At 38.5% G+C, this 14,110-nt stretch overlaps 1 protein-coding gene across 3 annotated transcripts in view; it reads right to left on the bottom strand.

Annotated features, from left to right (window-relative positions):
- The window catches only part of spen (spen family transcriptional repressor), a 48,878-nt gene that overhangs the window by 29,619 nt on the left and 5,149 nt on the right, over positions 1-14,110 (bottom strand). For all 3 annotated transcript variants that reach the window (XM_056268093.1, XM_056268092.1, XM_056268094.1), the window contains one exon: positions 11,241-11,864. In XM_056268093.1, coding sequence (XP_056124068.1) covers positions 11,241-11,864 — 624 coding nt within the window. The remainder of the gene's footprint in view (positions 1-11,240; positions 11,865-14,110) is intronic.

The following is a 14,110-nucleotide window of genomic DNA, read 5'->3' as shown; positions in this document are numbered from 1 at the left end:
TGCCATCGTTTTCCAGTTAAAATGTGTTCATGAATTTATGCAACATTTCAGCCCTCTACAATGCGATTAAATCACTCGCAGAGTCGCATATGCGACCAAATTTCACGCTGGGCAACTAGAAAAAAAAAAGCTTGTGATTGAGTAAGATAATAAAAGCCTGCTGAGCTTTACGAACCGTCGCTTGGCTGAGAGCACCCTCTGTCACACTCTCTCACATATATGTGCACTCAACGTGAGAAAGAGGGAGGCTTACACATACCGCGTGAAGAGAATTGACACTGTCCCGATCAGGCAAGTGCTGATGTGCTGCATATCATTTGCAAATGTTTTTAAGACTTGCCAATTGAAACTTTCAAGCGCAAGAAGACCCGAAATTAAATAACTTGTACATCCGAAGCGAGCATCTGACAGCACGCAATCACTGAAATGAGCTCAATTTCACTTCTTGTGCTTGAACAGATAATTTCATACAAAATTATGTCAAAATGCGTGTCTTGGCAAGTATCCAGTGAACATAGTTGATTATGTCTTAAATGAACGTAAACAGTCGAGAAAGATGTGTATCAGTATATTGGATCCGTGCATTATGTCTTAAAGTGACAGCAGCCTAATATTCCTGCTGTTGTCTGTTTTTAAAGGGTTAGTTCACACAAAAATGAAATTTCTGTCATTAATTACTAGGGCTTAGGGCTGGGCGATATGGCCCAAAAAAATTATCACGATATTTTTTTTATATCAGTCGATATCGATAATTATCACGATAAATGTCAAATCTTTATTTCTTTCAAGTTTAAAGGCAGATTTTTGCTCCTAAGTGAAAGTTGTATAAACCAGAGCGTTAATTGTGGTTTTAACTTTTTATTGTCAGAACATATCATGACAAACACTTGCCAAACAGGTGAACATTTCACAAATCTGAGGTAGAACATTCAAACATTTGTCATTTTTCCTTAACAAAATTAATATCTGAATAGAAAAAATATTTTTTCAGCACAGTTTGCAGTGCAGCCTGCAATATTCAAATTACATCTTTTGTCTCGAAATGCATATTTGACAGTGAGTTGACAGTAAATCTGCATCCTAACTCAAGCTAATACTACTCTGTTAAATTTATGTTCATTAACAAAAACAGTAACATCTGTTTAAAAAAAAATGTAACGACCACATTTTTATTTGGTAAAATGTAATATTCTGACTGTTTGAGTTTTATTAAAATTAACCATTGGTCATCCAGTATCATGCATTTAGATCATGATAACCACAGATGAAACCAGGCATAGCCTAACTTATAGCACCTCACTATCATGGCAAAATGTAACTTTATGGTTTCTATGGTATTTGTATGAAAAACAGTAGCCTAACAGTTAAATACATTATTAAATACTATAATTATATTCCATTAGTCATTTAATACATTGTCTACATTAATAATATTATACAATTCAATATGTATATCCCGCATTTCATAGTGCAGTTAAGGCTAACCTTACAGTAAAATCCATGGTAGGCTAAATGGATTCAGTATCAATTCAGATTCTGACTGTATCGTTGCGCGCAGTGTTTCTCCTGTTTTTCAGCGCCGTTTCATCTGCCTTTAAACATTTGTGTTCTTCGCTGAACTCAAGCGCTTCTCACTGGATCTCTTGAGCGAGACGATCAGAGTAAACCTTCTTTTACTGTCTATGGAGTAAACGCGTCTGCTCTAGTCTAGTGAGCTCGCGCGCGCTGCCGTTTGGACTTTGAGCCGAGCGGATAAACAGTCCGTGAGGCGCGCGCGGTTCAAATGAGTTTCGTTCCGCTTTTGGCGCATAAACATTATCGAACATTTATCGACCTCTTGATATCGTTTTATCGAGAAAAATTATATCGCGATAATTATCGTTATATCGCCCAGCCCTAGGGCTGTAACGATACGCAATATAAAATCGAAATCGCGATACTCAGGTCCACGAACCGGTATCGCGATGTGAGAAGGCAGAAACGCGACACACCCCTTCCAACTCCCAGAGTTATCCTTCCCGTCCAGATCCAATGCTACCATATCTTTAAATTACTATTAGTATTATTTGAAGTTAACATTATAAAATACGTAGACCAACCAGGGTTTCCGTTGTCCGGTAATTACCGGACATTGGCCGGGAAAAAAATGAAATGTCCAACAAAATTAAATCTCTCCGGTCAAATTGTCCGATTAAAATTGCGTAATAATCCCGCCCCCCTAACACAATATGAATTTGAGAATAAGCCTAAAATATATAAAGCAAAAATACACCGACCTTTGGCTATGTTATAAAGGAACAGGCTCTCCCGTTTGAAAGTTATGAAACATCCCATGCTGCATTTCAAATAAAGCGCATGCCTAGAACGGATGTAATATACACTCTCCGGCCACTTTATTAGGTACCCCATGCTAGTAACGGGTTGGACCCCCTTTTGCCTTCAGAACTGCCTCAATTCTTCGTGGCATAGATTCAACAAGGTGCTGGAAGCATTCCTCAGGGAGTTTGGTCCATATTGACATGATGGCATCACACAGTTGCCGCAGATTTGTCGGCTGCACATCCATGATGCGAATCTCCCGTTCCACCACATCCCAAAGATGCTCTATTGGGTTGAGATCTGGTGACTGTGGAGGCCATTTTAGTACAGTGAACTCATTGTCATGTTCAAGAAACCAATTTGAAATGATTAGAGCTTTGTGACATGGTGGAAGTAGCCATCAGAGGATGGGTACATGGTGGCCATAAAGGGATGGACATGGTCAGAAACAATGCTCAGGTAGGCCGTGGCATTTAAACGATGCCCAATTGGCACTAAGGGGCCTAAAGTGTGCCAGGAAAACATCCCCCACACCATTACACCACCACCACCAGCCTGCACAGTGGTAACAAGGCATGATGGTTCCATGTTCTCATTCTGTTTACGCCAAATTCTGACTCTAACATCTGAATGTCTCAACAGAAATCGAGACTCATCAGACCAGGCAACATTTTTCCAGTCTTCAACTGTTCAATTTTGGTGAGCTCTTGCAAATTGTAGCCTCTTTTTCCTATTTGTAGTGGAGATGAGTGGTACCCGGTGGAGTCTTCTGCTGTTGTAGCCCATCCGCCTCAAGGTTGTGCGTGTTGTGGCTTCACAAATGCTTTGCTGCATACCTCGGTTGTAACGAGTGGTTATTTCAGTCACTGTTGCCCTTCTATCAGCTCGAACCAGTCTGGCCATTCTCCTCTGACCTCTGGCATCAACAAGGCATTTCCGCCCACAGAACTGCCGCTCACTGGATGTTTTTTCTTTTTCGGACCATTCTCTGTAAACCCTAGAGATGGTTGTGCGTGAAAATCCCAGTAGATTAGCAGTTTCTGAAATACTCAGACCAGCCCTTCTGGCACCAACAATCATGCCACGTTCAAAGTCACTCAAATCACCTTTCTTCCCCATACTGATGCTCGGTTTGAACTGCAGGAGATTGTCTTGACCATGTCTACATGCCTAAATGCACTGAGTTGCCGCCATGTGATTGGCTGCTTAGAAATTAAGTGTTAACGAGCAGTTGGACAGGTGTACCTAATAAAGTGGCCGGTGAGTGTAGACCTAAACAACGAACGATTGAGTGAGACGTTTCAAATATGGCCAGGCAGGCTAGCCTTAAAGGAACACTCCACCTTTTTTTTTTTAAATTGGGGTTATTTACGGTCTCCCCTACATTTAGATAGGTGAGCAAATGCATTTTTGGAAGCACAGGCGAAGCACTGCTACTTGGGCGCAGAGATATCACGCAACACCTGAAACAAAGCTTGCCACAAATAACCGGCGAAAGTAATGATTATGCATGAAACATTTGAATTATTGATAAAGTTGATAAATTGATAAAGTTGACGATGCTGACTCGCCATCTTCGCAGTAGTGAACGTGCCTATAGAGAGAAGTGTGCACGCGCCGGCGCCTCCGTGTCCTGATTATATTGTCCACTATATTTGCTTCTTATTTATTAATCCAGGCAAATTTGTTGATGAAACATTGATTAAAATTAAGATACGATTTATACAAAACGAAATTTTCAAGCAAAAATAATTTTCGAAGATCGCTGGGTTGATTATTATTCGAAAATCGCACCCCTCCACCACATGCACGCACACATGCATTAGGCTACACACCAGAGCATGTGAGCAAAGCGGAGCGGTGTGACGCTTATTATAAGTTAAAAAACTTAAACATACGTTTCATATTTATAAATAATATAATGTTATTATTTTTTTATTTCATCTATGTTGATTATGAAAAGGGAACCGCATGAGAGGATTAAGATAGGATCATAAGATGACCAATATATCGGAAAACATTTGGAATGGGTCAGATTTTGACCACTTATTAAGTTTTGTTTTGTAGAAAGCCTTTCTTTAAAGTTTTAGTTTTGTATAAATTGTATCTTCATTTTAATCAATGTTTCATCAACAAATTTGCCTGGATTAATAAATAAGAAGCAAATATAGTGGATAATAATCAGGACACGGAGGCGCCGGCGCCGGCGCGTGCACACTTCATATGAAGTGTGCATTTCTCTCTATAGGCGCGTTCACTACTGCGAAAATGGCGAGTCTGCATCGTCAACTTTATCAATTTATCAACAATTCAAATGTTTCATGCATAAACATTACTTTCGCCGGTTCTTTGTGGCAAGCTTTATTTCAGGTGTTGCGTGATATCTCTGCGCCCAAGTAGCAGTGCTTTGCCTGTGCTGCTCTATTCGCCTGTCCGCAACAGCGATAGATTGAAACGCGAGTCCGAGTGAAGATTGCGCAACTCGCGCAGCGCGTCGTCCATGCAACTGATAGCAGCAGACACGAGCGCTCAGCTTGATTTCAAAAACAACAGATTTCAGCACTAGATCTCTTATTTAATAGCGACCTAAATGAATGATCCGCTAGTTAACTGGAGATGTTTTATTTAATTGTATTAGGTACATCCGTGCCTCAATGTTTCAAAAAGTGAATGTGTGTGAAACCATAGTAAAAAACAATTGGTGTTGATTGACGCCAATCGGACGTTCATGTTTTTTTACGTCTATTTGAAAGTTAGGCTAATAATAACATGTTGCATTCTATACGGCCTGATTATGTCATTTTTTAAGTTACATAGCCTGCCTCCAGTTTTCCTCAACTTGACTAATTAAGAGGCGATATTTGACCGGCATATCATCAAAATGTCCGTTAAACAAAACCTCTGCCGGTCACTTTGACCGGCACCATTTTTTTTCTGGCGGAAACTCTGAGACCAACACCACAAAACTAGTTGAGGATAAATTATCTAAAATTTGGCAATATCAGCGTTATGGACGTGAAATTTGCAGCCAAAACTTGAAATATAAATTCTCAGAAAATGCATTTAATACCAATATACTGACACTTTTGTTTATATATCCATAGCCTACTCCCTTAATAAAGTCCAGTACATGTCCAGACATTAGAAAAATATAAGTCTCTACACATGCATTTTATATTTAATATGAGGGAAATACACACGCGTACATGGATGCGACACAAAACATCTTTAATTTTTAGGTGGCAAAAAATATATATATTTTTTATAATTCTGTAAATTACACTGTACAAACCAAAAGTAATACTAGGCTACCCATCGTAAAATATTAATTTTGTTTTATTTTTCGTGTTCGCATTTAAGAGGAAAAAAACAATGTCGTGACAGTTCTCTGGAAGCGGCACTAAAACTTTCAGAGACCTCAAACAGAAAGCACAAAGACTTTCTTTAAATTGAATTTCGTTTTGTATTAATTGTATCTCAATTTTAATAAATGTTTCATCAACCAATTGCCTGGATTTAATAAATAAGAAGTAAATATAGCAGACAGATAATCACGACATGGAGGTGCCGGCGCGTGAACTGGAGCTCGTCTCATATGAATCGAAACCCAGTGTATAAGGTAGAAGAAAGGCTGAGAAATCTATATTGAAATGTCTACTTTTAAACCGAACAATTCAAAACGAAAGAAAACAGACTGCTCTCTGCTTATCTAATCCGTATGAAAAGTGCATTTCTCTCTGGCTAAGAGAAACTAAGAAATCCTTAGTCGACCAAAGTCTTGTCCTGCGCAACGATTAGTCGACTAAAAAAACGCGATGTTTTGATTGAACATTTTTTAACAATTGTCATAGAGCATTTATAAAACAACAACGAAAAACATCAAAAATACATAAAACTATAATAATAATACAAATCTTTGAAAATTAAGTGATTTTTTTTTAACTGCAAAAAGTTAGGAGCTCTGTCCTAGGTCTATAGTAACAGCCACAATCACGCACCTGACCACACCACACGCTTCAAAAAATATAACTGCTATCTGCCACAATGAAAAATCCTAACAAAAGCTCTCGTTTATACAGGCAGTATATTCTTCTTTACTTTCAAAGCTATGGGTTAACTTTTGTCCAGCCGATCTAGGCGTTTTAAAACAAACACACAAAAAAACCCAAAGAGCCTAAAAAACAATCCTAATAAGGCTGTATTGTAGGACCGCATATAGGTTTACTTTCGTTTTGTTACATTATTTAGGCTATTTTCAAATGCGTCAAGTGTACAAATAAAAACAAAAACATATCAAGAAAACACAATCTCTTGAATCTGCATGATAAAGCCGTTAAAGGGACTGCTCACGTCTTTTGCGCGCTCAAGTTCGATTTCAAATGTAGGCGCGCGGTGTGCGCGCTCATGATGGAAGCAACGCGGTCGCGGTTGAGAACCGAGCGTTCTATGTGTGTGCGCTAAACTGTGGCGCTGTTACAAAATAGCCTAAATTAAAGCATTTAAAGTTGGGGATAAACCATAGGCTAATTATATTTAGAATACAGTAATGTATAACTGCTTATAAAGGAATAAATATCAAGGAGTAAATCATTGAAAATTTCTTTCTTTTGGTAAAAAAAAAAAAAAAAAAAAAAGCAACTGGTCGACCAATAAGAATGTCAGTCGACCAAGACGGCATCGACCGATTAGTCGACTAAACGACTTAAGTTGACAGCCCTACTGCGAAGATCGCGAGTCAGCATCGCAACTTCATCTTCGCAGCTGACACTGACAGAAATAAATAACTTAATTGTTATATAACTTAACAATTAAAATGTCTCCGTGCTATATTTGACATATTCATAATCATTACTTTTGCCAGTTCTTTGTGCAAGCTTATAGGTGCTTTATTGGCAGTGCCAGCCTTACGTTACATGAACGCGTCACCACCGCATCAGCACCGAAAACATGGAGATTTTTTTAGACAATAATCGCACAACCTATTTGATATTCTATAATTAAATACTCAGTGACTCATCCCAACCAACTATTTAAAAAAAATTAACTTGTAAGTTGAAGAACGTGAAGAAACATGGAAAACAACCCAGAGATTGCGGACCTTCCCAATAAATTTCAGTCAGCAGTATGTCAACATTTCGGATACACGGTGGAGAACAAGGATGGCAATCATGTAGTCTACAAGACCCACACAATTTGCCGTAAGTGTTTTAATAAGCTTCCTCAATTGACCGGCAACACGTCCAACATGCTAGTGTTGTCACGATACTAGAATTTCTAACTTCGATACGATACCTTGAAAAATATCGATATTCGATACCATTTTCGATACCACGGAGAAAAAACTGCCAAAATATTAAGGGGGTATTTTTTTAATTTAAAGCTAAATATAACAAGTCTAGAACATGACAATGAGGTATATTTTACATGAACAAAAATGTCCTGAGTTCTATTTGTTTATATTTTTTAATTGGACCAGAGCTAACATGATGTATTTTTATTACCTACTGTTATCAAAAATTAAAATATACTGTAACAAAAAAGCACTTAACAGTATTAAATTGGAGGACAGAGAGTCAGTAATGTATAATAATAAGATTAAACATTCAATTTTCAGTTAAAGGCATGTCATTATTGAATTCAGAGATGCCATTGTCTAGCTGTTTAGTTTAATTAATATCTGTGTAATCAAATTGATGATAATCGCTAATGAAGGAAACTTGCAGAATTAAATAATAATTTTTGAATAAAGTTAAATAGGCACCAGTTAATTTACATTTGACCACAGTTACAATATTTACTTGTCTAAGATTCCTCAGTCAGATTATGTTAACTTTAAGAATTAAAACGAGACAACACAGACTCTTATCAACAACAATACTAGGCCATCTTGGTTAATGTTTCAGAAAAGTTCAAATGAGAAGAGTTACAGTGTTTCCTTGAGGATTTTTTTTAGCAGTGGGGGCAGGTCTGTCCAAACAACAAACACCCCTGATGCTGAGCATATGCTGTTAAATAGTAGCCTACCCCTGGAGCCTGTTCCTTAAGTCTGTTTTCACCTATACAATAATTTTAAAAAATGAGTGATGTGAGGAATTATTGATAGTCAAACAATCTGTTGGGTGCCCGCAGCCCGCTCGCGTGTCCGCGCTATTCTCCGACATGCCCGCTCGCGGTGTGTAGCTCGTGTCCGCGCTATTCTCCTACATGCCCGTTTGCGGTGTGTAGCTCGTGTCCGCGCTATTCTCCGACTCCGACATGCCAGCTCGCGGTGTGTTTTTTACGCGTGTCCGCGCTATTCTCCGACATGCCCGCTCGCGGTGTTCTTTATCAATCAACCAAAGCCGGTCGCGGGGGCGCCGTCCTCGCCATCTTTCCATTCACTTCACTTTTGCTGTTTAACCAGAGCGAATGAGACGAGTGCGTCACGTGTGGTGTTTGTCAACGCGCCTTTTGAGAGAAGTGAAAGTGACTGCTCGGCTAGTATCGATACTTCGGGAAATTAGTATTGGTACCGTTCAGATATTTCAGTATCGATATTTATCGAAATATCGATATTTTTGACAACACTACAACATGCAGATGCATATCCTACGGCACCATCCCGAAATCAATTTAGTTGGAGCACAGAAAACCACCCAAAAGCAGCAACCTACACTGCCTAGTTTAGTTTAATAATTTGCATAGTTATTATTGTTCTTTGGTGTTCAGATTATACCGTTTATTTTTTCAAATGTTATTTAATAAAAATACCGGTATATTTTTTCTCCTCTCAAAATCTCTTTTTTTCACCCCAAGCCCCGCCCCCGTGATAGAATCACGTATAGTAATCGCGGATTGTATCGTTACAGCCCTATTAATTACTCACCCTCGTGTCACCAAACCCGTAAGAACTTCGTTCATCTTCGGAACACAAATTAAGGTATTTTTGATTCAATCCGAGAGGTTTCTGAACCAGCCATAGGCAGCAACGTCATTGCAATTTTCAAGGGCCAGAAAGGAAGCAAAAGGACATTGTTAAAATAGTCCATAAGACTACAGTGGTTCAACCTTAATGTTATGTTATGTTAATGTTCCGAGGATGAATGAAGGTCTTACGGGTTTGGAACGACATGAGTAGCCTAATTAATGACAGATTTCATTTTTGGGTAAACTAACCCTTTAATGTTAACCAAACAACAAAAGAAAACACTCAATACCCTCGACTTAAAGGAGAACTCCGGCGCAAAATGAACCTTTGGTCTAATTACACATTGTTACCTAGTCACCCGTTATCTGAGATTTGTTTTCATGATTATCGAATGTAAATAGTTTTATCTCTAAAAACAGTTTAGCCTATAAAGCTAGTATAACGCTAGTATATTGGGCATGGAGTAAGGACAAATAAAAATCGCTTGTTAATACCACTAACAAGGCTCAAAATAGCCCCACACTAACACGGTAGCATAATGAGGGTCCCTACCTTCAAACCGAAGCATTGAGAACTTTGTCAGTGTCCAGACAGTTTAATAAGAAGATATTTTATACATACAGTCAACTTCACGTATACAGGCAGAAGCCATCTTTGAAAAACAGTCTCTACCAGTTGATCTACGAACTATTTACATTCGATTTACATTCGATGAAAACAAATTTCAGATAACGGTTGACTAGGTAACAATGTGTAATTAGACCAAAGGTTCATTTTGCGCCGGAGTTCTCCTTTAATAACTTTAATAAGGATTCCTCTATATTTAACTTATACAGTGAAGACTATCTGAGTTATTTTACATTTGATTATTCAAATTATGTACCTAATCTACCTAATCTGTATCCAAGTAGTGTTAGATTTACCTGAAAAACCAGTTTATTTAATGTGTATCTTTGTTCTATTGTTTGTTTGTGCTATTGCTTGTAGTTTGATCATTTGTTCTTATTTTATTACAGACTGTTTACTTGTCTTCAATAGTGTTTTGAAATGTAATATTTCATATTATACTTATGTAGAATTTTTTAATTTGCATTGTTCTTGCATTCCATGTAAAAAATCTGCGAGTAAAATAAATAAAAATGTACTAGCCAACGGGTGTTCACTGGTCTCATGATTCAATTCGATTACGATTATCATGTCACCGATTCGATTCGATATCACGATGCATCAAGATGCGTTGCATCCTCACTTTACAATATTACTGCACATGCCTACATTTTCGTCAATTAATACAAACAGTCAGATAGCTATATGAACTCCCTTTTTATTTTATCTGCAATCTGCTCCAAGAAAGTACACTTCCTGAATGTAGCAAGCATCAAACACAACTTGAATCAAAACACAGCAGACGACAGGAGGACCATTTAGAAGAAACACTAGTAAATACTAAAAGCGCATGAAACTGTCAGGTGTACTTAAATTACAATAACGCTCACACACACTCGCACTCGACTTGCGCTCACACACGCAGCCTCGTACACACACTTGCATGCACAACACACACACGCACTCGCGGCCTCGCACGTACGCACACACACACGCTTCTGGTCTTTTATGGTCGCTTATGGTCTATTACTGCATCGATGCAGAATCGTCCACGTCCGAATCGCGGATTAATCTCAACACCCCTACTACTAGCCAATGGCAACTCGAGCTTCAGTGTGTCCGTAAAGGTTTGCATTTAATGAAAAATTACTTCTTTAATATTATTATAAAATGTATATAAAAAAATAAACAGAGCAATTCCAAGAGGGACCTCGCACCATCTGTGCTCGGGCCCTAAATAGATTGCTAAAAAATAAAAATGTATGATTCCTTTGCCTTTGAAAACATTGGCAGGCAAATAAAAATCCTAACTTTTGGCTCGAAAAAAATTTTGTTGTTGAGCTCTGACAAATATTTTACAACATGCAAATTTACTAATGGGATGCACCAAGACCATCACAGCACTTACCTGCCACTGCCACTACTGCTGGTGCTGCTGACGGAGTCAGAGCTGGAGGAACGACTCCGGGATCCTGAGCCACTGCGGGAGCGTGCCGGCCGCGCTGCCTGAATCGCCAGCCTCTGTGGTGATGGATTGTGTGAGGAGTGTGGCGATCGACTGCGACTGTGGTGGTATGTCCTATCTCCTCGTCTACCTCTTTCTTCTCTGTATAAATCCCGATGGACCACACTGGCGAGTGTGAAAGCTTCACGGGCACGGGGCTCATAGCGAGTCTCTGTAGTCTCAAAACGACTAGGGCTCCGGCTTCGTGAACCATAGTAGACAATGCCTCCCGGTGTCGAGCCGCCACTTCCCACTCCGGCAGTGCTGCTACTGCTTCCAGCAGCACTGCTGCTTCCTGCAACGCTCCCTGCGACACCTACACTGGCTGCTGATGAGCCGCCTCCAATGCTGCCACTGGCAGAACTGGCACTCCCGCTGGCTCCACTGAGGGCCCGGTCCCTAGAGTCTCTGTAATAATCAGTCTCATAGTGACGCTGGCGATCAAAAGTACTGGTGGTGGTGCTGCTGCTACGCTCATGGTGTCCATAGGAACTGTGATCATAAGATCGCTCCCGACTGTCCGCAGCCCTACATGACAAGGAAAGGGATGGAGGATGGCACAGAAAAATGGAAAGAATGATATGAATGTTATTATCATCGCTGACAGGTATACGAATCAAGTGACATGCGTTGAAGAAGTGATTTAATCAAAACATAGACTGCAAGTGCATGTTGGAAAGATGCTGTCTTAGATTTTTCCTTTTAACGTAGCATTCAATCCAAACATTGATACCAGGTCAGGACAACTTGGGGGTGGGGGGGGGGGGGGGGCGGCTGTCTCTTTTTTTACTCTAAAAATTTACTCTTTTTGCATTTCTGAAATCATACTGAATCTATATTGAAAACAAAGGGGAAGAAAAATATGCATGACAAAAGTCATGCATGCCATGGTCAGTCACATTCCAAGTTACACAGGGTAGAGGTGGAAAAAAGCCAGAGAATCATTTATTTTACAATGGCAGTTTGCAATTTCTTAGAAGTGAACTTGATTTATTTTTTATGCATAAAACTACTGGTTTTGTCTTTTTAGTGAGAAAATGCATTTTCATTACCCTACCTAAAAAACTAAGTTTGATTTTTTGACCATTTAGATGCCGTTAATTTATTCTGTATGACCATGAAAAAAATGCGTTTTGATTACAAATTCTATACCTCCTACTTCCCTCCTATGATAGCATGACTGCATATTACTGCTTCAGTTTGTGATTTTTTTATTAACTAACAAGAATGAAGTTTAATGAATAAAATGAAATCATTCTCAAAGAATAAAATCAAAGCCCATGTTATAAAAACTCATTATTTTGGAATAAAGGTCTTTTGCAATAATACGGTCCAACATCATTTGTTCTGGTCATGCTGTAGAATAATGATTCATGTGGAGAGTGAATCTAAACCATGTTTTTTAAAAAAGAGGAACAATATAAACCCTAAAGAAAGGGAAATGAGTGGAGGGGATGCTATGATACGCTAAGCTCTATATGCTAGCTTCACTTTAATAGCCATTTTGAAATGCCTGAAGAATGAAGATTGTATTTTTAGTAGCCCTTTTCAAACTATTAAAACATAACTGCAACCATTCGGCAACCTTTCTCGAGTCAAATAGCTAGAGATATTTTCAAATTGCTGGGAAATAAGCAGTAACAGGTGATTACATTTTTAGGCTGGTGAATTCTGTTAATTTTATAAAACACATAACTGTTTTAAATTAGTTACTCTAACCGACCACTGTAGGTTTTTCAGTACCTTATATTGATAAACCCTTAGGTATTTAAACATTTATTAACAGTTATTAGATTACAAATAAAAGGGATTATTTCATTTACTTTTTCGAACTTCAAAAGTCTTCAGTGTGTGAAAGGAAATATTAATATGCAATAATCCATGAGAGGTAGTCTAGTCTATTACAAGTGTAGTTTTCTTAGGCACAAGAAGCATTTTGCCTAAAGTCCCCTTAACCTCACAACAGAGCCACCAATAGTTACATTTGTTAATAATAATAATAATAATAATAATGTGGTTCTTCATACAGCATTACGATTGTTCTTCAGAAAGAAAACCCACTGACCATTAATAACTGCATGGTTGCCAAGCAACATAGCAAATGTATGCATTAATATATTAGCTATTTATAGTGCAAGTGAATTCTGTCATTTCCAATCACTAAAAGGTTTAAATAATAACTGATAAGTTAAATTTAAAGCTTGAGATACAGCTTCTCCAGAATAAGTATTTGTTAGTCATTGACAGTGAGTGATAGTGAGCATGTAGCAACAAATCTGACCTAGTTAATTGGTTTGGTTTCTATTAGAAAAAGATGCTTTTGTTTAGTGAAAGCCAGCTGTGTAACTTGACTGTGATCAACCTTTACAATACATATAGTCCACTCCTGTAATTTCCACAAGAACTGACAAACAGTGGTGAAACATTGCATCACAACACTCCACAGCTCATTTGCCATCTCCTCCACTTCCATAGAGCTGTAATGTGTTTGGTCAGCTTTGCTGTATCTTTAAAGTCATTTGAACCTTTTATTTTTCGTAACATGCCTCAAACACTATTCAAATTATTCACGTAGGTAAAGCAGAGAGGCAAAAAGCCAGGGAGTGTGAAAGAGAGTGAGAATCAGGAAAGGGACAGCAAAGTGAGGTAAAAATCTGCAAATGCCAACAAGCTACTAAAAACAGCCTGTTTAACAGCTACATCTGTTAGTGGGAGATGGAAAAAAGACAGGGGATCAAACTAGGGGTTAGAGAACAGCTAATATACACAGGGCA

The sequence above is a fragment of the Rhinichthys klamathensis genome, unplaced genomic scaffold (genome assembly GCF_029890125.1).
Source record: "Rhinichthys klamathensis goyatoka isolate OS25496 unplaced genomic scaffold, OSU_Roscu_1.1 h1tg000269l_1, whole genome shotgun sequence".
Lineage (NCBI taxonomy): Eukaryota > Metazoa > Chordata > Actinopteri > Cypriniformes > Leuciscidae > Rhinichthys > Rhinichthys klamathensis.
Note: the sequence above shows the minus strand (reverse complement) of the source record. Positions and strands in the feature narration are given on the sequence as shown.